Source organism: Phalacrocorax carbo, chromosome 13 (assembly GCF_963921805.1).
Source record: "Phalacrocorax carbo chromosome 13, bPhaCar2.1, whole genome shotgun sequence".
Classification (NCBI taxonomy): domain Eukaryota; kingdom Metazoa; phylum Chordata; class Aves; order Suliformes; family Phalacrocoracidae; genus Phalacrocorax; species Phalacrocorax carbo.
This window is the reverse complement of record NC_087525.1, coordinates 1,132,515-1,154,441: the sequence shown is the minus strand read 5'-3', so window position 1 is coordinate 1,154,441 and position 21,927 is coordinate 1,132,515. Positions and strand designations below refer to the sequence as shown.

The window sequence follows — 21,927 nt, the reverse complement described above, 5'->3', positions numbered from 1 at the left end:
TGAAAGGGATGTCTCTAGGTCTTGCAGGTAAAGAATAAACCAAGAAGATGTAGCAGTGAGAAGCCATATAACCAAAGGAGACCATTCAGCTCTTTAAATTTTGGGATTGTTTTTGTTTCACAAATTTAAACAGCTAAACAAAGGTGAATTCAGGTGGGAATCCCAATTCCCCTGATCCCCATCATATTAGCAAGCAGAATCAAGGCTCCAAGAACCTTTTGACTTAGATGAAGATAAGTAATGAATCCCAGAACCTGAACTACCCAGTCTATTCCTTTGGGGGGGGGGCGGGGAGGAATGTAATTTATTGTTTGTGTTTCTAACGCTGTCTGAGTTTTTTATGTATTAATCATTGTGCTCTGTATTATTACAACAGCCAACACAAGAAATCCCTGCAGAGGAGAGCAGAAATGCGAGACATCAGCCCAGCAAACCACATGACCGTCCTGGTCAGCAGAACATGCAATGTTCTTGGCACTCATGCAGCTAGCTACTATCATGGAGCACAAAAAAGGGAGTACTTTTTGAGATATTTTAAAGACCTCTACTCTGAGAAGTACATTACAAATGTGCTGATTTTTCCTTCCATCCCTTCTGAATGCTACCACTTCCAGATGCTCTCTCCTGAATGCCTCCCCCCTCCCAAGCTTTATTCAGTATATCCAGTAGAAAAGAGAAAGAAACAGCTTTTGACAATAAACTACAATCACCCTAATTCTGTCCCTAGTTTTCACAGCTAAAAGCTTACTCTTTCCCTATCAAGGTCTGGACAGAACTGTAGGCAGACTTATCCTCTGTCAAAAAGACCTCTCATTGTTTCAGTGGAGGTAAAATTAAAATGCTCATTCCCAGAAGACAGAGATCAGAATTCTAAGCAGTAGATAAATTTCAACTAGCCTTTCTGTCAGAACTAACTCCACGAGAAACAGAAAGGCATTACATCAGCTCAACTGTCCACAGACCACATGTGAAAACATCTGTTAACCATTAGGACTACTCAGAGTAAGAACTGGCTCTAGCTCTCCTCTAAATTTCTTAAGGATGACTCATATTAATAAATAATTTGCATATTTACTTTCAGAATACCAGAAATTTATGTCTGTACTCCTAAAGGAAGTACTGTGATTTTCAAATCACTGCATAGTAAGTGACTGGTGGTATTTTCAGCTTTAGCAATAGAAATTTTTCTGTGAAATAAATCCAACCAGGAAGACTCTTTGTCTATAGCAACACCATTTCTTTTGGGCAATAAATAACATGTCTCTACAGACTACTTTCCTATATAAACAACTGAGTCTAGTGACATTTGTGCTGGTTTTGTTCAAATCACTAGATTCAAACAACCTGGTGACTGCGGACTGTTTCTTTTTTAATGCACCTGCAATGATACTCTCATTTCCACAGGAGGCAGGATATGAAACACACTGAAGGGACAGGGCGGTGGCACATACGACACTAAGTTCCTGTCATTAACTCCTTCAGAGAGAGATAATGAAGCTTCTTTAATACCCCCTACCTGGGCACACTGAGAGGCCTTCTCTTCCATCTCCTTCCAGGCTTTGAGCATCTTTTCTGAAGCTGAAGAGAAGACAGTTGTTCATTTACAAATAGATATAGTCACAAAAACTAAAGCATGACCTGAACTTTACATACATCAGTTGAATCTGAACACAAAGAATGTGATGCTGAATCATCATGCAGGAGTTGTGACACAGAGATCACAAAGAGACAGCAAAGATGCAGCTTAACAACTCCATGCTTGACCTTAACTCACATACAAACCCTCTGGTAGGATTCCACTGTTTGCAAGCACCGGCGTAAAATGAGCTTGAGTCTTTAAACTCCACCATTAAGCTCAACAACTGCCACTTTTAATTAAACATGGACTGTCCAAAACCAGTTCACCACGTCTTTCCATTTTCCATCATTATCCTCAAGTCCAGTCATAATTTTTGACTCAAGTTTTGGTTTTTAGCCATATATCCAAACTATGCCTAAATCTTACTATTCTCCCCTGAATAGTATTTGTAAGATCTAGGTGTTTCTGTGACATTAAAACTGTAGCTGGTGCTTTTTCACCTCATCTCTCATCCTGACTCATGCTACCTCTTGATATCAAGCACAGAAAGATCACTCCCTTAGCACTGTTCAAAACAGTGTTTCTACAGTCACCATGCCTGTTTGCTCTCTCATGGACAGTTAGTGGCCCTTCCACTGTACATCAAGCATGGCAACTCTGCCCTCCACTTTATGCCCAGTGACAACTCCAAATGAATCAGACTCGGAATGAATAAATAGTACATCACTGGTACTTTTAACACTCCAATTTTCTTAGCTTGGTGTTCTCAGTGGGGAACAGCTGACCACCTGTTTTGCTGTCACTCAAGGTCTCCAAAAACACTTGATTTTTTTTATCCTCCTGTCTTTGCTTCTGACAAACTTTTCTCCTGCATCTACCCTAGCTAGAACTTACCCATAATGACACTGAGGAACACCATGGCCGCTCCTGTGTCCATTTTTTTTTGAAGCTAGTTCTTAGCCACAGCCCTTCATAGTCAGTCTGATCCTTCATAGGATCGGACAATACACCCAGGCAAGTATTAACACAATACGTACATATGCCATAAGCCATCTGGTCACTGTATCTCTCCAGGTCAAGGCGAATGCTTTGATGAAAGAATTCCAGCTTTGCTTTCAGTTGCTGAGATGCTGACACCATGTTGTTTTTCATTTTGATTAGGTTGGCATTATACCGAAGAAGACTGAGCCTAACAAATTAAAGAAGAGCACGTTAGTTGAAAAGCATATCTAGACTTATGAGGCCAGTGCTGTCACATTACCTGAAGGAAATACACAGCTAGCAAAAATTCTGCAAGATCCTTGAACAGGGGGTCTCAGTGGGGTCAGAGACTCCATCTCATGACCTCAGAAGCTGCAGGTCCTCAGCAAGCGAAAGAGAAAGTCCTTCCTCATTTCCCAGTTTTTTTGTCAAGCTCAGTTAAAACGTCTTTGCAGTATAGAGTATTTCTTAGCATTTACAGGGTCCTGTAGCGCATGTTGTTGCCCCTGGTGAATGCTGGCACCTTTTTTACCACGTGAGATATATGACACTGCCCATTCTGTGATTCAATCACAGGACAAAACCCTACAAACAGAACAAACAGTTTCACTCATTCTGCCACTTGTGAAATATCTATCCTGGGCTGCATTAAGGAGGAATGTTGCCAGCAGGTCAAGGGAGGCTGATGCTTCCCCTCTATTCAGTGCTGGTGGGGCCACACCTGGGACCAGTTCTGGGCTCCCCAGTACACCAGAGACATGAACATACTGGAGAGAGGCCAAAGAAGAGTCATGAAAATTATTAAGGAACTGGAACATCCCTCCTATGAGGAAAGACAGAGAGCTGGGACTGTTCAGCCTGGAGAAGAGAAGGCTGAGTGGGGACCAAAATGCGCAAATACCTGAGGGGAGAGTGCAGAGCAAACAGAGCCAGGCTCTCTTCAGTGGTGCCCAGTGACAGGACCAGAGACAATGGGAAAAAAACCTGAAACACAGGAGGTTCTCTCCAAACATTTTTTCACTTTTTTACACTTTTTTACTGTGAGGGTGACCGAGCACTGACACAAGTTTCCCAAAGCAGTTGTGGAGTCTCCATCCTTGGACATATTTAAAAGCCATTTTGAAATGGTCCTGGGCAACCAGATCTAGGTGACCCTGCTTGAGCTTGGACTGGATGACCTCCAGAGGTCCCTGCCAACCTCAGCCATTCTGTGAGTCTGTGACTGTATTCAAGGTTCAAGTTTTTTCAGTTATTATCAATGTCAGGCACTATGCAGTAAAATTCTTGGAGTGGAATAACCTCCCAGTACAAATATGTTTTATAATGTAAAAGTATAGAACAGAAGGGGGCTGTAAAACTTCAGGTAACCAAAACTCCCTGAGATCTACATTTCCATGCAGTCTCTGTATTTGCATAATAATGAATCTTCTGAATGAGGAGTAACAACTTACATGGCAGCTCTCTGGCCCTGGAAAAGTCTGCTATAATCTTCTTTTAGCCCAATCACGTAGTGAACTGCTTCTGCCCATACCTTGCGCAGCTGAGTAATTGGCAGTTGGATTTTACTATCCTGTACTGAATGCAAGGAAAAGACAATTGTACACAACTGAAAAGACAACTCTAGAAAAGGACTTCAGTGCCTACAACATTCCTAATTCTACTTCAGGTGTCTAAACCAAGGCATCAAGCCACATAATATCTGCTCAATTTTTATGTGATGCTGCCTAAGGATGTATAAGCTTTTCATGTTATGTCTCCCAAAGCATTTGACAGTCTGCTACTGGCCAGGCAACAGCTTATGTTTGAACTCACAGCTACAAGAGTTCCGAGATTTCTTTGAGCACTCTGGCCTATTGGCACTAGCAGACATGGGGTGCGCTGCATGAAACACAGCACAAAGCAAGACCCATGGGTGGTTTTATCCAAAAACTATCTAAAGCACTTGCCCAAGTGAGCAAAACAAGTGTAATTGCTCTGTTTCATCAATGGATATTGGTTGCTGTCCTGACATGTGTTTCACCTGAAAATGTCTTCAAATCTTTTATACATTTCCTCCCAGATGCCTGACATAGATGTTTAAAGGGAAAAGATGCAGGACTTATGTGTGCTCCCCTATAGAGACAGGGAACTGTCACTACACTGGGATATCAATACATACGTTGTAAAAAGCCTTAGCTTCAAGAGATCCAGCACAGTGATGCCAGGCAGCAAGATTCAACAGAACAGAACAGCCCAGAACACAGAAAAAACCCACATCAGAATAAACCTGAGTGACAGTAAAAGGAGACAGGGAAAACAAGCACAACTTCTGCAGAGCCCAGCCAAAGAAAATTAAGCTACTTAACAGTAACTGTATGTCACAAGGCACTTCCTTTACATGCAGCATCCCAGTAGATGCCTCCTGTCCCTTGACGTTATTTTTCTTTTCATGGAGGTATAGAACATCCTTCATACAGGTATACTGGGAGTATATATACCTTCACAGAGGTATATTAGGTCCTGCAGATTACTGCCATCATTTTAGGAGACAAGTAAGGGAAGCTGTAAGCAGAGAAGCAGTTTTCATGCATGGTCTAAAAGTATACTGATGCCAGTTCTGGTCCTGCTGCCTGGCCCCAAGAGGGACCACTTGGAACACAGCCCCCCGTATCCATACAGCAACAGACAGGCTCTGCTAACAACTCAAGAGGAAGGAGGGGCCTAGACTTTCTTAGAGACTTGGCTCTGCTTGTTGAGACCAGAAGTAGGATCAGTGCTATGGGATTATGGACACATTACACTAGAGCTGAAAACTGTCAGGAAGACAGTACGAGAGTGCAGGTTTTGAAGTTTTGCCAACAGTCTCTGAAGACCAGCCCTAACTCAGAACCTCCACGGAGGAATGACAGCAGTTCTGCAGCTGGTGGAACATAGCCAAACACACTGGCTTGGTTCTGTGATCACAGCAAGGTGGATTTCCTCATACAGGGCCTGAATGATCAGCAGCATAGAATGAGGGACCTGGTCTTTCACTTAGGTGAGATGTGAGATGGATCACAGCTGAAGTGGAACTATCACAGATGGTAAAAGGGCAAAAAGGCAACCTGTATCCTCAGGATGCTGATATTGAGTTCAGAAGCATATATCTGGGAGAGCTGTACGAGGGCAACTGCTCATAAACATCCAAAGCACCTGATCTCAGGAGACAGAACTGCAAGGAGCTGAAACCTGTTTGTACCTGTGCACAGAGGGGAGGAGAAGAAGGGATATGTGCACAACTTCTACAAATGCTAAACCCTAAGATAAGAAGGCCCCTGACTCTTGGTACTACCAAAGGACGTCTACGTGGGCTCAAGTTCCACAAACACCTCCCGGCATGATGTCACTGCAACACTGTGAGTGTAAAGGGACAAGATCTTTTAGCAGAGCAGAAAGCTGTGCAAATGAAATCACAGTCCCCAAGTCAGAATCTTCTTTCCAGGGTGTGGTGTGCAGACATAACCAAAAGTTTCCCTCTAGGCTACAAGATTAGATTGCAGATGTTACCTCTCAAGCCTTCATTCACACAGTGGTTCTGTTTAAGTGGGGCAGAGCTGTTCAGTACACAGAATACAACAGCAAACGCCTTAAATGGATTCTTAAGTTGCTCTACAGGACTGTTCCCAAAAGGTGGGCAATAAATTTGCTGAACTCTTACATCTACAAAATGTGGAGATACAACACTGTAAATGAAACTCTGTTAGGCTGTTCCAGGTTCTTAAATGGTCCTCTCTGAATTAGAGAGTGCCCTTCAAGATAACACAGAGATTTGTAAGGCAAACTACTTTCATATTACAGGAGAAGCAGTGCTTTCAGTTTCCAGCTGTCCTCCAGCATACTTACCAATGTAATTTACACAGTCAGACAGACTTCGAGAAGCAAAGGGTCCGTCATAGACAGTTTTGCTTTTATCAAACAAATAGACCATGTAGCTATCCCAGCCTCTCTGGTGAGAGAAGATAAGAGAACATTAGCAAGAGAAATCCCAAACATAGCTCTTACTAACCCAGAGGGTCCTGGTTACATCATTAAGTAATTATTGTGGGCAGACATTCTTCCTATCAGGTGCCTTAAAAAACCTGATTTTGATAGATCACACAGAAAGGACCCTTTGCTAGCAAGTTACTTTATTTAAATATTTAGACAAGAGTTTAACTACAGGAATCTGCTTACGTTACCTGATAAAGGAAATAATGCTAGACCTTAAGAGTTATTATACTTACAGGGCAAACTGTCTCCAGTGGGAGAAGATTAAGGCAACTTATCTTCCCTAAGATTTTAAATTCCCTGACAATGTGAAAGACATTAAACGAACAGAATCATTCTTACTACGCCATCAATAACACACTGGGAAGCAGGTTTCCGAGGGTCCAGGCAAATCCCTGTTTCCAACAGCAGTTCCTGATTTCCAGTACTTATTCCAGTTTCAAATTCAATCCGAATCTGAAGGGAATGAAGGCTTTCCTCAGGATGCAAGAGAAACGAAACAATCCTAGCAGAGGTCATATTTAGGATGTGTACTATCTGTAAAGAGTACAAGTTGATTACAAGTCACTGACTATCAAAGACAAAATTAAATACCGGAGAAAAATTACAATTAGACCCACTAATAGCCTTCACAAGCCATGCTGCAGCTTAATTACATCAAAAGAATGGTGGCAAGCTAGGATAAAGGCCGTCTTAGGCTTGTTGTCTGATGCTGGCCAGTACTGCTCCCAAGAAAAGGGGTCCCATTTCCTTTAATCCCTCCATACAAAAAAGCTGTTACATACCAGTGCTTGTCTTCTCACTGCTCTCATGGCCCTCTACAGTATTACTGTACCTGGCCAGTGACTGTAGAACCCAAATCATACCATGATACACAGATTTTGGTAAGTCCCAATTATGGGCATAATATTTTGAGCTTTAAATTCTTTTGAATCCTTCTAGATCAGATAAAATTATCCTCTGGCTTTTACATATGCTTGCCTCAGCTAGTCTTATTCCAGCAAAGCTCCAATAATTATTTGAAGCAGAGGAGTCAGGTGAATGTAATATCTGTTCTACTACAGGTAATACTATAGTACATGGACCTGGAGGTCACAGCATCAGTAGTAGAGTTCAGGAAAAATGTTATTAGCAAATATATAACCATTCTTTGATCTTTTGAGTCCTTTCTGAGATGACAGACAGTAATACAGGGCCATTCTTCTACTCCAAGGGTAAAGCTAGAGATTAATATTTCTGGTGACATTTTGCCTTCAGGTATGTACCGGACAGGCTGTATGTCCACTCAGTTCCAGATACCAACAAAAACATTCCTCGTGAGCCTGCAGCTAGATGATGCCAGGATTATACCTTTGCTCCAATGAACATGCTTTCTGTCCTCTGAGATGCTTTCAGTAGGCCTTCAAACCTAGTAACAACCCTCACTCACCTTCAAATTCAGTATGTGATCCATTATTAGGAAACACTTAGGACGACACGTCTCAGGATCTAAAGCTCCACCCCTCTGTTGTGGATCCCAATTCAGCATCAGTTGTAACCAGTTTTCCATCAGTTCTACAATTAAACTAAAACAGAAGGGCTGTAAGAAAGAGGAGGCAGATATTCTACAACACTCAGTCCACTTAGGAAACTAGGGTCTCACAACAGCAATAAGGTTACAACTCTTTGGTTAGGGACCATAGGTGTGCAACATCTTCTGAACACATGTGAAAAACAGCGGTTTCACTGCAGTTGCTCATCCTGACAGCAGGGAAAGCATGGAAGGGGAGGAAAGTGCATACAGAATGAGCATCCCCACTGTAACAACAATCTTCACTGACCTCAGCAGGAGCAGATGCCAATCCAATATACCTTGCTTTACACTCCTCCCTCTTCCTGACTCCTACTCCTTGAGTGAAGAGTATTCTGGCACATCAGTGAGATATGCAAAGTGGATAAGGGTGAAAATTTTTTTCCTTTTTTTTTTTCTCTCCTCCAAAACCCATTTGTGTTACACATACAATCAAATAGTTTTGAAAGCCTGGTCTGCAGAATAACCATACCCGTGCCGCAGGACTGCCTGGAAGGTTCTCCTTCACATTTATCCACACAAGAAGCACAGAAGTTTGTTGTCAGTAACATCTTTAAAGACAGTACAGAGTGCAAAAAGCCCAAAGCACTGGCACAAAGCCACTTATTTAATTCTCAACTCCAGTACATTTCCTAGAAATCTGCCAGTGCCAATGAGTTGCGCTGTACTACTGGGCACATCTAAAGACACAAGTGCTGAGTAAGTGACAAATGATTAGAGTCTGACTTCTGACTTGGTACCAACCGATTAATTCAGGCTGAAGGTCCTCCTGGAGGTCTTTGGTCTGATCCCCTGCCTGTAGTAGCACCAATGTTGCAGCTACAGCAGGCTGCTCAGGACTGTGTCCAGCTGAGTCTGGGCAGTCCCCAGAGGTGGAGATCCCCCTCTGCTCAGGGCCCCTTCCCAGGGATGCATCACTAGCACGATGCTAGCACATCACTTTTTCCTATGCCCAAATTTTGTTTCCCTTGTGTAACTTGTGCTGATGCCTTTGGTCCTTTCGCTGTGCCCCTCCGAGAAAAGCCTAGATCTGCTGCCTCTGTAATGCCCAACTAGGTAGCAGAAGACAAAATTAGATCCTCCATTGCCCTCTTTGTCAGACTGAAGAAGCCCAGCTTCCCAGGCCTCTCCTTGTATGCTCTATTCAACAGGCTCTGATCATCTTTGTGGCCTCTGCTGGACTTGCTGCGGTTTTCCCAACACAAGTACTAGAAGCTTCTGCTTTTTGTGGAGCAGCTAATTCAAGTACTTACTTTATGAGATTGAATACCATCAAGTTATTGGGTAGATATTACTCAGCGGCCTGGCGGTAATGGGTGAAAAGCAGTCACAGAGTTGACACTGCAAAATGAACTGCCATCACCCCATCATCTGCAGGGTGAACTGCCATTGGAGAGCCCAAACTATCAAAAAAGAGCCACGTGGCTACAGGCTGCTCCTTAACAGCAAACGGTAGCTTGCCAGGAGCTTGAAACACTCCTTTGGAGAAAGAAGGAGGACCCCTCAGTGCTTGGGATAAAGGAGGAAGAGCCCTCAGTTTAAAAGACAAGCCAAAAATTATCGCATGTAGCTACAAGGTCACACTTACCTACAGAGGCTGTGAGGCTGCGGCAAATGGGTACTAAAGCGAACCTCCCCATTCATCTCTTCAGAAGCAAAGATGTGCTTTGGATCCTTCTTCTTGATTTTTTCATGCCTAGAAAATAGAATCCTTTGTGGATATACTGACGATATTACTTTTGTAAAGGCAAAATTGAATACGGCAGCAGCAAAAAGCACCATAGTCTAGTAGCTTTAGAAGACAAACTCTTCCTTCAGGGCAAAGAAGACATTTCCAAACAATCCAACCAGAACATCTCTGAGTGGAAGAGGGGAGTCCTTGCAATTAACTCTGTCTCTTGGAAACACTTTTGCACCTGCTTGCAAGGAGGTCTGGACAGTGTCAAGCAAGAGGATCAAGAGGTAACAATTCACTGATCACATAGCAAGTCTGCACAACAAAATCAGCCTCCACACATTAATGAGACAGATAAGATTTGCAAGGGTCATCTGGCAAAACCACTGCCCTTACCTTGAGCCAAGTGAAGCGCCTAATTGTCAGAAACGCAGCATGCTATTGGATCCAGTACCAGGGAATGCATGACCAGCAACTCTGCCTCCATCTCCTCAACTTGGCTCACTGCAGCACTGGTGTGAACCTTGCTTAAGGCTCAGCTGCTCCCAGAGCAGCAGGATTTCCCAGGGCAAGCTGACAGTCCCCAGGAAGCTGTGAGGCAGCTGAAATGTTTCTTGCTCCTGGAGGCTGCCAGCCTGCTCTCTTCCCCAGTCAGCCCTAAATGGAACTGAAGCTACAAGCGTGTGGCCTGCGCTGTTCTCTTCCTTCTTTTATGGCTAGGGAAGAGCTTTTCTAATCTTGTTCATTCATTTGTTTTCTACTACTTACAGGAGGAAATCAATTTTTCCATGTTGGAAAAAATGCAACAAATACTGAACTATTAAAACAATAAAATCCCCAAAGTTAGCAGTTAGAAGAGAAACGATTGCAATATATTGGTTAAAATTATTTTTTGTTAACACAGAATAATTTTTTAAGCTAACGCTCGCATAAAAACTCAAATTTACCTCTTCTCTTGTTATTTCAATGCTAACAGAAAAGCAAGTTTTGTATTTTCTATGTTGCAGAATCACCGTTTGAAAAACCAAGCTTACACACACTCCGGGTATTGCAAGGTAAGAAGTGGAAATATAAAAATATATATTTCTGCCCCTTCTTTTAGCCCTCAAAGAGCAAGGAGAAACCTCCATATGCAGGTTAAAGTCTTTCAGTCACCCCTTTTGTAAAGTTACTCACAAAGACATAACTATGTGTTTACCACATAAAATACTCTTGTCTTGCTGTGCGTTATTTATCGCTAACATAAGCAGCCTCACAGTCTAGGTGAACAAAGGACTGTAATTACTCCTTCCCATTACATTTTTCTGACGCAGATACACAGACTGGTTTGTATTTTTTTAAATCAAATTTCACTTGTTATTATGAGTCAAAATATTATGACCAGCAGCTACCAAACAATGTAATAAGCACATACTACAATATGTATAAATAGCCAATCAAACTGTCACTGATACTACCAACCTAACAACAGCTTCCACAAAGCTTAGTGGACCACCAGCCTCAGCACCTATTGAACAATGAATTTATCATTCTGGTTCACACTGTCACCTCACCATACACAGTAGCTGTCATTCCTATTGCCTGGCATAACCACTTGCAGAATAAATGTCTTACCAGGTAAACGGCTGTAGATTGTGTAAGAAAGGTCTAAATCCTGCAATGCATTCAAACACCATCGTTCCAAAGCTCCAGTAATCAACAGTAACTGAGTAGGATTTATTCTCAAAGAGTTCTGGAGCCTAAAAAGGATCATAAAAAGACACTTTGAAAGTGGTATTTCAGGTCACCTATTTTCTAGCATTTCTGCAGACAAAAATGCAGACCCCATTGGGGTCTGGAGCACCCCACCCATGAGGAAACAGGAGGGAGCTGGGCTTGTTGGATCTGTCTGTTGAGAGGCTGGAAGAAGGTGGGGGACAGGCTGAGAGCAGCCCCTGACCATGGCACAGGAAGGGATTGAGGGGATGGACAGGGCCAAACTCATCTTGGAAGCAACAGGTGATACAATGAGGGGCAACAGCCTCAGATGAACTGTCTGGGGACTTCAGGTTACACGTGAGGAAACACCACTTCCCCTGGAAAGGGAACACCCTTGGGACAGGTCCCCAGGAAGGTGCAGAATCTCCGTTTTAGAGGTTTCAGGGCTTGGCTGGGCCAAGCCATGGCTGCCCTGTCCTAATGCTGGTGACAGTCCAGCTGCAAGCAAGAGGCTGGACAGGGCACCTCTGTAGGTTCCTTCTGACACACGCTTCCTTGATGCTACAAAACGTGGTAATACCACATCACCTGTACACATGAAAAAGCAAAAACCTTACCAAATACTGCAATGTTCCAACAAACGAAGTGCATAAACTTCCTTGATCCAGATCCTTTGCGTATCCCAAGTCTATTATTTTGTGAACGATCTATAGACAGTTTAAATAGTTCATCAGAAGAGCAAATTCAGAGGGAAAAAACCCATCAAACAATTGAAAATCTGTGCAGTGATATCCACAGCATACACTCAAGAGGAGGAAAGTGAGAATGGGAATTTTGGAGAAAGTCCATGTGACGTGACACAGTGTTAAGGCTTGCTGTTTCACCACGTAAGCTGGCATTGTCCACCTATCTCAACTTAGACTCGACTTTATTTAAAGCAGCTTGCCATTTACAGCTTGGCTGAACAGAGTATCTAGCCTTTTATCTGGGAATTTGAAGTTATTTGTTTAAAAAGTAATAATAGAGAAAACAATTTTCACTTAGAAATCCATTAGGCTGACTCTCTGAACTAGGCTGATTTTACATGCAGCCCTCAAAGCCACAAACACAGCGATACACCGCTATCTCGTATCATTCAGATTCTGTTGCAGGCAGGGTTCTTGAATGGAAGCAAAAAGTTGTTTGTCTTTCATGACAAGGATTTAAGAATAAGCACAATAGGATTTGTGGCTTCAAGAAGATGTAAACTTTCAGTAAATTCATAGGGCAGTTTTCAGCCCAGTTAAATGCCAAACTACTTGTTCTCTTTTATTTCTCTCAGGCAAGACAAAGTTGCTGACAACTTCCAGAAATGACAGTGGGAACACAACTCACAGAGGCCACCTGACTTACCTTCCCACCTTCATCCTGAAGGACAATATTTTCAGGCTTTAAATCTCTGTGTATAATTCTATTTTCATGCAAATACTGGATACCGGACCCTGAAAGACACATGTTGGATTTAATAGAAAATAAACTCATATTCATTACACTCACATACATCTGATAAAAATTTAATATCCCTGACTTTGGGCTTGACATCAATACATTTTCATTTTAAAGCACCATTAAGAACTATTGACTTAAAAGATTTGTCAGATTTATGTTAGGACTGAACTCGCTCTGCTCCTCTGCTCTGCAGAAATGGAGGTTGCTACAGAGTTCAGACCTCACGGCATAACCACAGGTCACATCTCTTGCCTGTACGGCAAGAGGGAAGGCAGCAGAATTCTTCTCAAACTGTAGTTACAAAATGAAGCATGCAGACAAGCAAAGCATATCTTCAAAATGTGCAGCCAGCTTGAATCAGCTCTGCGTGTCCTCTAGCCTAAGATCTTGGTATATTAACACAAGATAATAAAAAGACCTATTTATATGTGTGACCACATTATGCAAGATGCGGATGAAAGCAAGCACTGAAATGAATTAAGCAAATGAAACAAGTCAAGCTTCCCTTTGACCTAAAACTGCTGGCAAGCTGTGGCTTATAGAGCTTCTAGTAAAATTCCAGCATTGCCAAAGCACCACAACACAAACCACCCCATCAGGGAAAGGACCATCCAGCTGCAGTGAAGCAGCAGTGTGGCTGGAGCTAAAAACCAATTCCTGGGCAGCATCTGGTTAATGCAGCATGGAGTTAACAGTGCCGCCAGCAATGCCGCAGTCAGTATTAGCAACACTGAACTTAAAGGCTCAAGGTTTTCCTTCTGTTGGTGGGGGACTGGTGTGCTCAAAGTGGCACCACTTCTGTCACTCCCACTGCTAAAAATGGAATTCCACGACTGTTTAAGCCAATCTGTGTAGGGGCTGTCCCCAGAAGGAGCACAGATTCCCAAACTCTCCTTTCCCAGATGCAGTTTCCATGGCAACACAAGCATTTATGGCACTGTGTGATCAGCTTGATACTGGGACTGATCGAGCTGGAAACTGCTAAGAAAAAAATAACCAGGTTTTAGGCAGGCTGATTTCCAGAACCTGCTTTTCACCTGGGTATGGGAGTCACTACAATAGGAGAGGGAATGGGAGCATGCATCCTAGGAAAGGCAAAGAGCAGGACTTTGCCTTGTGGCAACAGTCCACACTTGAATTGCTTTGAGGGGACTGCGGAGCCACTAACAAAAAAGAAACAAGAGAAATCCTGCCTGCAGGTAGGGGAAAATTCACTACTGGTCCACCCAAATAACACCACTGACTGCTAAATAAAAGATTATCAAGTGTCTGCCACAGGACATAGCTGCAGACAAAACAGCAAAAGATGACTTTCAAAATTTGAGGCTTTTTTGTTTGTTAAAGTAATGATTTTTCAACCTTGGACATATGGAAATGGAACTAAAAGGTCCCATGAAAGGCCCAGGATAGGTATTGTATTTTCTCATCTCCATCATGGTGTTTTTTACATTTCCCTATGCAAAAGATATTCCAACTGCACATCATGTAAAGCCTGCTTCTAACCAGCTGTGACTGTAAATTCTTTACGGAATTATTTTAAGAGGCATATTCAACAAACGTGCCTTGTCCACAGTTTGAATGCTTTCATCAGGGAGAAAGTCCCCAACCTTCACTAATATATCACTCATTTATATATTTAACAGCTTCTAACTTGCATTTATTCTCCATTGCATTTTCAAATCTTTGTCAAAGACATGCCAAAGGCATTCAACTTATTATGAAGATGACAGACCCCATTCTGCAGGTGAAAGGGGAACAAGGATGAAGGAATGCAGAGTTGCACTTGATTTCGGGAACTACAAGCCATCTGAGGACTGAAAGGACAGAAGCCCAGGCCAATATGTCCAAAATGCTTTTGCATGCCAAAACCAGCTCCATTCCTATATGTAGAGATAGGTTATCTGTAAGAGAACTAAAAAACCAAGGACCTCCTCTGAGGAGCTCTGCTGGAAAGCCTACTTGCTAGAGAAACCACCTGTAGAAACCCTCAGTCAGATGACTTGTTCTCCCCAGGGTGTTCAAGGGCACTTCCTGATGAACAGGAAGGCCAGTTTGAACTGTCACATCCTTTATTTTCTTATAGTGCTCTCAGTGGTCAAGAATTTGGCATCAAGCAAGCTGAAGCTCAACAGTTTGAAGAATGAGATATTTGATGAGAGTTCTGGAGACAATCAAGTTTGTGTCACAGAATGATTTTCATGGATTAACACAGCCTTGGGAAATGGCTTTAAAGCAGGCACCCAAATGCATCAAATTAAATTGCTCCAAGTGAGCAGTGCTGTCACCTTGGGCTGCTCCCATCCTGTATGGATTTGCTGCCTGCAACCTTTCCAAACGGCAGAATCTGAAGTCCACATGATATCAGACACCTTCTGTAACATGGATCACTTTGATGTCTGGCCAATTCTCATCTCGTCATCACTCTGCCTCCTTGTAGGCCACCTTGGGACCCTCCCTAGGGTCATGCACAGCACAAAAGCAGCATTGGTGGGAGAGAAGGTTTCTTCTCCGACCTTGCGGCTCTAGCCTCCCATGGTGCAACGTAGGGCTGGTGCCCCTTGTTATGCTGCTCACCAAGTACAGTTTGGTCCTAACCATCACCTTTGCACCTGCTCTTTCTGTAGTCACAGGCTGCTCTCAGACCTCTCCTCAGCCTCTTCGCAGTCGGACCCAAGCATCCCATCTCCTGATGGGTCAGGTGCTCCAGGCCCTGGGCAGCCTTTGCAGGGCCTTGTCAGGATCTACACAGGCCACAAGTGGACAACTGTATCCAGATGTGGCCTCCCAGCGCTGAGTAAAGGAGACAACGATCTCCATCACTGCGCCAGCCACAACCCTAACGCAGACCAAGAGAATTTCTCTTCCAAAATGAGAAGCTTCTCAACATTTTTAGGTGCACTTATTTTGGGATCACCTACCTAATTAACCCTCAGTTGAGAGCAAATCATTAGCCACAAGATTGCTGGACTAGCCATGGCATGGTTGGCTTCCTCTTGTGCTGTGCTCTTACCTACCTTGGTCTCAGCTCCACCCCAGTTTTATTATCTCCTCTGCATTGTCACCCTGAACAAATTAAAATTTCCCCTCCTACTCAGCAAACCCTACACAAAGCAACCACAGGGCAACTCTGGCACTTCTCATGTTGGCCTTGCTTTTTGGCTTGTAAAAGTTACTTTCCTTCAAGGGACAGGCAGCTTGGCATCTCCAGAGCCATGAATGGAAAATGGGGTTTGAACAGAAAACCATGACCTTAACAAAACAAAACGTTAAGGTCATAGTGACCTACAACTGACCGCTACACGGCTTTTCCAATCCCATTCCACAGCCACATCGTTAGTGCAAGCTTCTTGCCTCTGTTATCAGCAGGGATACCAACTCCTTCCTCTGCAATAGAAACCTGATTTATTTTAACACCCTGTTCTCATTAGTCCCCTTTTCAGGGTCAGCTGAAAAAGCAAAATGCCATTACACATAATTTTTTTAAAAAAAGCCAAAACCAAAAAACAAACCACCCCCCCAACCAACCAACGACAACAAAAACCAAAACACAAGAAAGGCATTAGACTACATACCAATGTCGCTAAGCAGAGAAAGTATTTGACTTTCCTTAAGACCACAGCAGTTTTCTGGTTTGTTTAGCAACTACAGTAAAAAAAAAAATATGTTTAGATCCACAGTGCAACAGTTAACAGTCAAGAACAACACCTGCCATCCCCTGTTGACATGACACAGAAAACAGCACACTCAGATATCACTCTAGTTGAATGAGGTAGTTGGCTTTGTGAAATAAAAGCACAGGGGAAAAAGAAAATAACTTGGACAAAAAAAAAATTCATTGCACAGAGATGGGGTTGAAAAGAAGATTTGGACTGCTAGAATAATACCAGAAAAGGATAAAAAGCCATCAGAAAGCAAATGTGCAAGAGCTGCAGGCAGGGCCATATGGCTGCAGTCAACGGGGATCCTGAGGCTGCTGGAATCTGGTCATTCCTCATCTGCTGAAGTTTGGCTTGATGGGATTTGGGAACACCCCAAACACCTGAAGCAGGACTGCTGCTTGGAAGAACAACTCTCCAGTGAGGAAAAGAACCTGAGTGACAAAAAGTGAAAGGAATGGATATGCATCTAAGCCTTTGGCATTCAAACATGGGTAACTGATAAAGGGATGAAAGTGAAACGAACTGGTTAACTCCTAAATTCAGTACAGGCCACAGAAGAGAAGATCACTGCAGTCATTTACAGCTCCTAAACAGCCCAGCTGGCCCAAAGAAAGTGCTGTTTTAATCTGAACAACCTGGCCACAGACTCTAACAGAGCCTGTTTTCCTCAGTGTGCTGTACCCAAGTGATACCCCATGATATGGAAAAGCCACCCAGGTATCAGTCCCTGCTGCAAGAGGCTGTCAAACACTGTGTAGCCACCTCCGTGGTCACCCACAGTCAGTCCCTACTCCCATAACACTGCCTGAGCCCTGCAGGGTCCGATGCACAGTACCAGCCACTTGCCTCACGGTCAGGCACCTCAAACCCAGCAAAGGGCATGTTCTCTGATAACAGTGTTATTGCCACAGCTTGCCCCACTCCACACAAGTCACTGCCTTCAGCTCAGAGCGCTCAGTCACTGGCTAACTCTGCCTTCAGACATGGTCTCCTTCCTGACTGCCCTCCCACAATGAGAAGCTCCAGCACACTGGCTTCTAGGTCACCCACCTAGTTAATCCAAGCTAAAAAGCAGATCATTGGCCTGTGGATCACTGGAGTTTCCACAGCATGGACCATGACCTGAACTCTCAACCTTGCCTCCACTCTAAAGTGCTTCTTCATCTCTCTTCTCCCTTACCCTGAGTTTTTCTCCTATAGAGAAAGGTATGGTAGAAGCCCCATACAAAACCCCCTCCTAATTGCTGTCCTAATGATCTATCAATAAGTAGCTTCAGCAATTTCTTGCATACGTCCTGAGTCAACCAACACATGGTCTGATTTTTTAATCACTACACTGAAGGCTTCTATAGACGACTGAGATACACCTCTGTACTACAGCTACCCCTCCCTTGATGTATCGTCATGTTTTTGCTTGTCTCTCACACTTCAGGCACAACCAGTAGTCAAAGCTCTATGAGGGAGAAGCCAAACTTCAACATCTCACTCCTTAAGTTCTGGGTAGATGTGCTAAACAACAAAGAAGGAGAGGGGCAAAATCAGAAGTCAAGCTCAAAGCCCAGAACACTACCTTGAAATATCACAAGTGTAACAATGCCATAGACAGAAGCAGATGCTTTTCCAGGCTTTATGGAAGATTGCAGATATGCAACGAGAAATTAAGAGATAATAATAATTAATAAGAAATTAACTGTGATTCTGTGGTGCAAAACATAAATGATGCCAAACAAGTGTAAAAGGAAGGCTTAAAGAAGAGCAGAATCAGAAAGAAGAAAACATAGAGTTTTTTTTTCTTGAAGGAACAAAGCATTACATGCGATCAAATGAAATGAAGCATGTTACTTCCTGAATTGTCCCAGCCATCTATGGAACATCTATGGATTAATTCGAAATTCAATGACCGAACACTGCATTGCAAGTAAAGCTAATATAACCCCAGATTTCTTTGCCAGGGTCTCCAATTTACCTTCAAGTAATCTCAAAACTTTTACTGCAAAATACAACTACTAAGTGTCACCAAGAATGTGCTAAGCTGCATGGGTTTGCAACATCCAAATGATGTTTTCATATACACCCACTTCCTTTCATTGTCAGCCTTGCCTCTTAAAATTGCCCCTACTCTTCTGAACAACTCTATGACATTAGATGAGGCTCAGTGAGTTACTGATACACCAGACAGCATATACACAGTTACTGCATTCAACATCTGCTCATGTTCCTCCAGTGCTATTTAACACCAGTAACAAAAACAGAAGAATGAGCTTCCTGATCACTTAGATGAGGTGATTTCTAAGAAATCACCTCATTATTTGCTAAGAAACAAGGATTTGCTTCCTGATCCTTATACAGATCCCAGCTTCCCGAATCCAGCTGCAATGGAAAGGGAGCATGAACTCTATCGGGTCATGCAGCCGCTGCCTGGGGAACTACTGAAATGTTCCTTTATGCTTTGGTGTTGACGCTTTGCAGAAGGGCAGTTCCCCGTTCAGCAGAAAACAGGAAAATCTCTGAAGCCGTGGAGGCCCAATCCAGTACCAAAAGGATCCTTCTCTGTGCTGAGAGCAATACAACACTGGGTACGCATGAATCAAACCAGATCAGACTCCAAACAGACAGAGACACATCACAGCAAAGCCAAACACACAGGGTGCAAGTATCTAGGCTATGGGAAGTTGTACTAATGCTAAAGCAGTTCCATGAAAGGACACACTGCTTCAGGATAAAAGAGTATCTGCCCTTGGATTGTTCTCTGTCCTCTGGTTTGAAAAACACAAGTCTCATTTCCCACATGTGTTTTTTTTCCACTTTGCATTTACCTCCCCATACATGTACCTAAAAAGCAAAGTGCCACAGAACAGACACGGTTTCACAGACAACCAGTTACAGAAACAGCATTGACTCCACTTATTTTTGGGAGTCAGTTATTGGGAGAGCTGGGTTTGTTCAGCCTTGACAAAAGGAGGCTCAGAGGGGATCTCATCCCCATGTACCAGTACTTAAGGGGCAGCTACAAAGAAGATGGAGACTCCCTTCTTACACGGAGTCCCATGGAGAGGACAAGGGGGAACGGATACAGGTTGCCCTTGGGGAGATTCCGATTGGACACCAGAGGGAAATTTTTCACACTGAGGACGGTCACCATTGGAATAATCTCCCCAGGGAAGGGGTTGACTCGGCCACGTCGGACACCTTCAAGAGTCGTCTGGACAGGGTGCTGGGCCATCTTGTCTAGCCTGGGCTCTTCCTGGAAAGGTTGGACTAGATGATCCCTGACATCCCTCCCAACCTAGGATTCTGTGATAAAATATCTGTGATAAAATATTTTGCTACATATTGCAAAGCAAAGCAGACATTACCTTCCGGAGGTCACCCCCTGAACAATATTCCATTGCCAGAAGAGGAACGTCGTTAACCAGAAAGTTCATCTCCTCGGGAACTTCACAGGCTCTTACTACATTGGGATGGTTTAACCTAAGCACATGGAAAGCTGGATGAAAACTCTGACTCCTTTTTTGGAAGAATGAGACAATGGTTTGTCAACCAACCATCGTTTATGTTTCAGATATTATTTCTGCTCCCCAGATGTATTCTTGCTTGGAAGTACACTCTTCCACTGGTACCTACCAGCATCCAAATGCATAAAATCCATACCTCAGGAATACACAAACCAGTGATGAGCAGAAACAATGTCTCAAAGTCAAGGTACAGGACTTTGATGATGGGGATCTGGGCACAAGTTCTGGATTCCTGCATGCTGCTGGCAAAGCCGTTACATATGTGTCTCTGTTTCTGCGCATGGGGACAGCTTTCCCCTGGCCCAAGTGTTTCACACAAATCTCTTAACAATTGTATAACTGTACTAGGGAGGTAGAACCAGGCAAGTAAAATCCACATACATGGGGAAGGATTCATTTCTGCAACTGAGTTCAAACAGCTGCTTCCTGACTGTCTCTAATATACATTACTCTTGGGAATAAAAGGCACATCCAGAAGGAGGTGAAGACAAATTACTTCTGTGTATACCTTCCAAAGCCTCTGGAAGCCACCATGAGAGCAGCTGTAGCTGTATGGCTCAGTGTTTGTATTCAGAAAACAAATATGGTGAAAACACCAACAAGCAGAGTGATCACCAAGCCCTAACTTACAGAGGCTGCCTGCTAGTGGTTTCCTCCAACTTTAGGGCATACAGTGAACAAGTGAGTGATAAGAAGGCACAGTAGGAGCTTGGTAAAGCTCTATGCAGCAGGGGCACTGCAGGCCTCAGTGAGGACAACTCGGAGCAAAACTGAACTGCATCCCTGCTCCCACCAGTGCAATGGAATATTTCATGCTCTGGGAAACTCTCAAAAGGGAAAAGGAATTCTCAGGATGAGGGAACATCTACGAGACCCTGACACTCAAACGACTACTCATGTCCATGAGAACAAACCTGGCTCTGGTTCACAGGTCCCTCAGGGTGACATGTTGGAGAGGGAAGTTGGACAGCAGAGAGTACCTAGTTTCTCACAAGAAAGCATTAGGAAACATTATTCTGTACATGAGGGAGCGTGACGGAAAAAACCCAATTCCTAGCTCCCTGGTTGCCACATCAAAGATGAACGCACTACATGGTATGGGAACATGCAGATGTCCTTATGCCACTGCACCAAAACTCAGTGCACACGGTGGTGTGAGTTTGGAGGAATTTAGGTATGGCTAGAGGATGGACAAAGAGCCCGGGCAGCACAAGAGTGCAGCAGGTTTGGACGTGATTAGGTCCCAAGACATCAGCTAGGACACCGGAGCAGAAGCGCCTGGACACCTCGGGATGGCAGATAAACCAGCAAAGAGCTGCTAGGCGACAGGTAATCCCTCACCCCAGCTGGCCCAAGGGCTGACCCCACGCCCTGGCTGGCCCCTCACCCCGGCCGGGCTACGTCGTCCCGCCCGCACTCACTTCTTCATGATGTCGATCTCATGGCACCAGCGGTCCTTGTTCTTGACGCTGAGCTCCAGCCGGCAGGACTTGATAGCCACCCGGGCGCCCGAGTCCTGCGGGACACAGCGCCGTCAGCCGCCCCGGCCCGGCCCTGCCCGGCCCAGCCCCGCTCCGCGCCGCCCCACCTGGTGCTGGTAGAGACAGACGTTCCCGAAGCCGCCGGTGCCCAGGCGGTCACGCATCTCCCAGGGCCCGCAGCCGCCCGCCGGCTGCCCCCGCAGCGCCGCCCCGCCGGGGGCCCTTTCGGCGGCGCCGCCGCCCGGCTCAGGGGGGCCGCCCCGCTCCATCGCGCCG

General features: G+C 44.1%; 1 protein-coding gene across 1 annotated transcript in view; it reads right to left on the bottom strand.

The window, feature by feature from the left end:
* CHUK (component of inhibitor of nuclear factor kappa B kinase complex) overlaps positions 1–21,927 on the bottom strand; it is a 31,682-nt gene extending 9,755 nt beyond the window's left edge. The window contains exons 1-14 of the mRNA XM_064464515.1: positions 21,759–21,927; positions 21,592–21,686; positions 20,012–20,126; positions 16,569–16,638; positions 12,901–12,989; positions 12,126–12,215; positions 11,425–11,549; positions 9,724–9,831; positions 7,995–8,130; positions 6,908–7,102; positions 6,422–6,524; positions 4,012–4,135; positions 2,617–2,768; positions 1,517–1,578 (exon numbers count right to left, since the gene is read on the bottom strand). Coding sequence (XP_064320585.1) covers positions 1,517–1,578; positions 2,617–2,768; positions 4,012–4,135; positions 6,422–6,524; positions 6,908–7,102; positions 7,995–8,130; positions 9,724–9,831; positions 11,425–11,549; positions 12,126–12,215; positions 12,901–12,989; positions 16,569–16,638; positions 20,012–20,126; positions 21,592–21,686; positions 21,759–21,920 — 1,626 coding nt within the window. The 5' untranslated portion in view covers positions 21,921–21,927. The remainder of the gene's footprint in view (positions 1–1,516; positions 1,579–2,616; positions 2,769–4,011; positions 4,136–6,421; positions 6,525–6,907; positions 7,103–7,994; positions 8,131–9,723; positions 9,832–11,424; positions 11,550–12,125; positions 12,216–12,900; positions 12,990–16,568; positions 16,639–20,011; positions 20,127–21,591; positions 21,687–21,758) is intronic.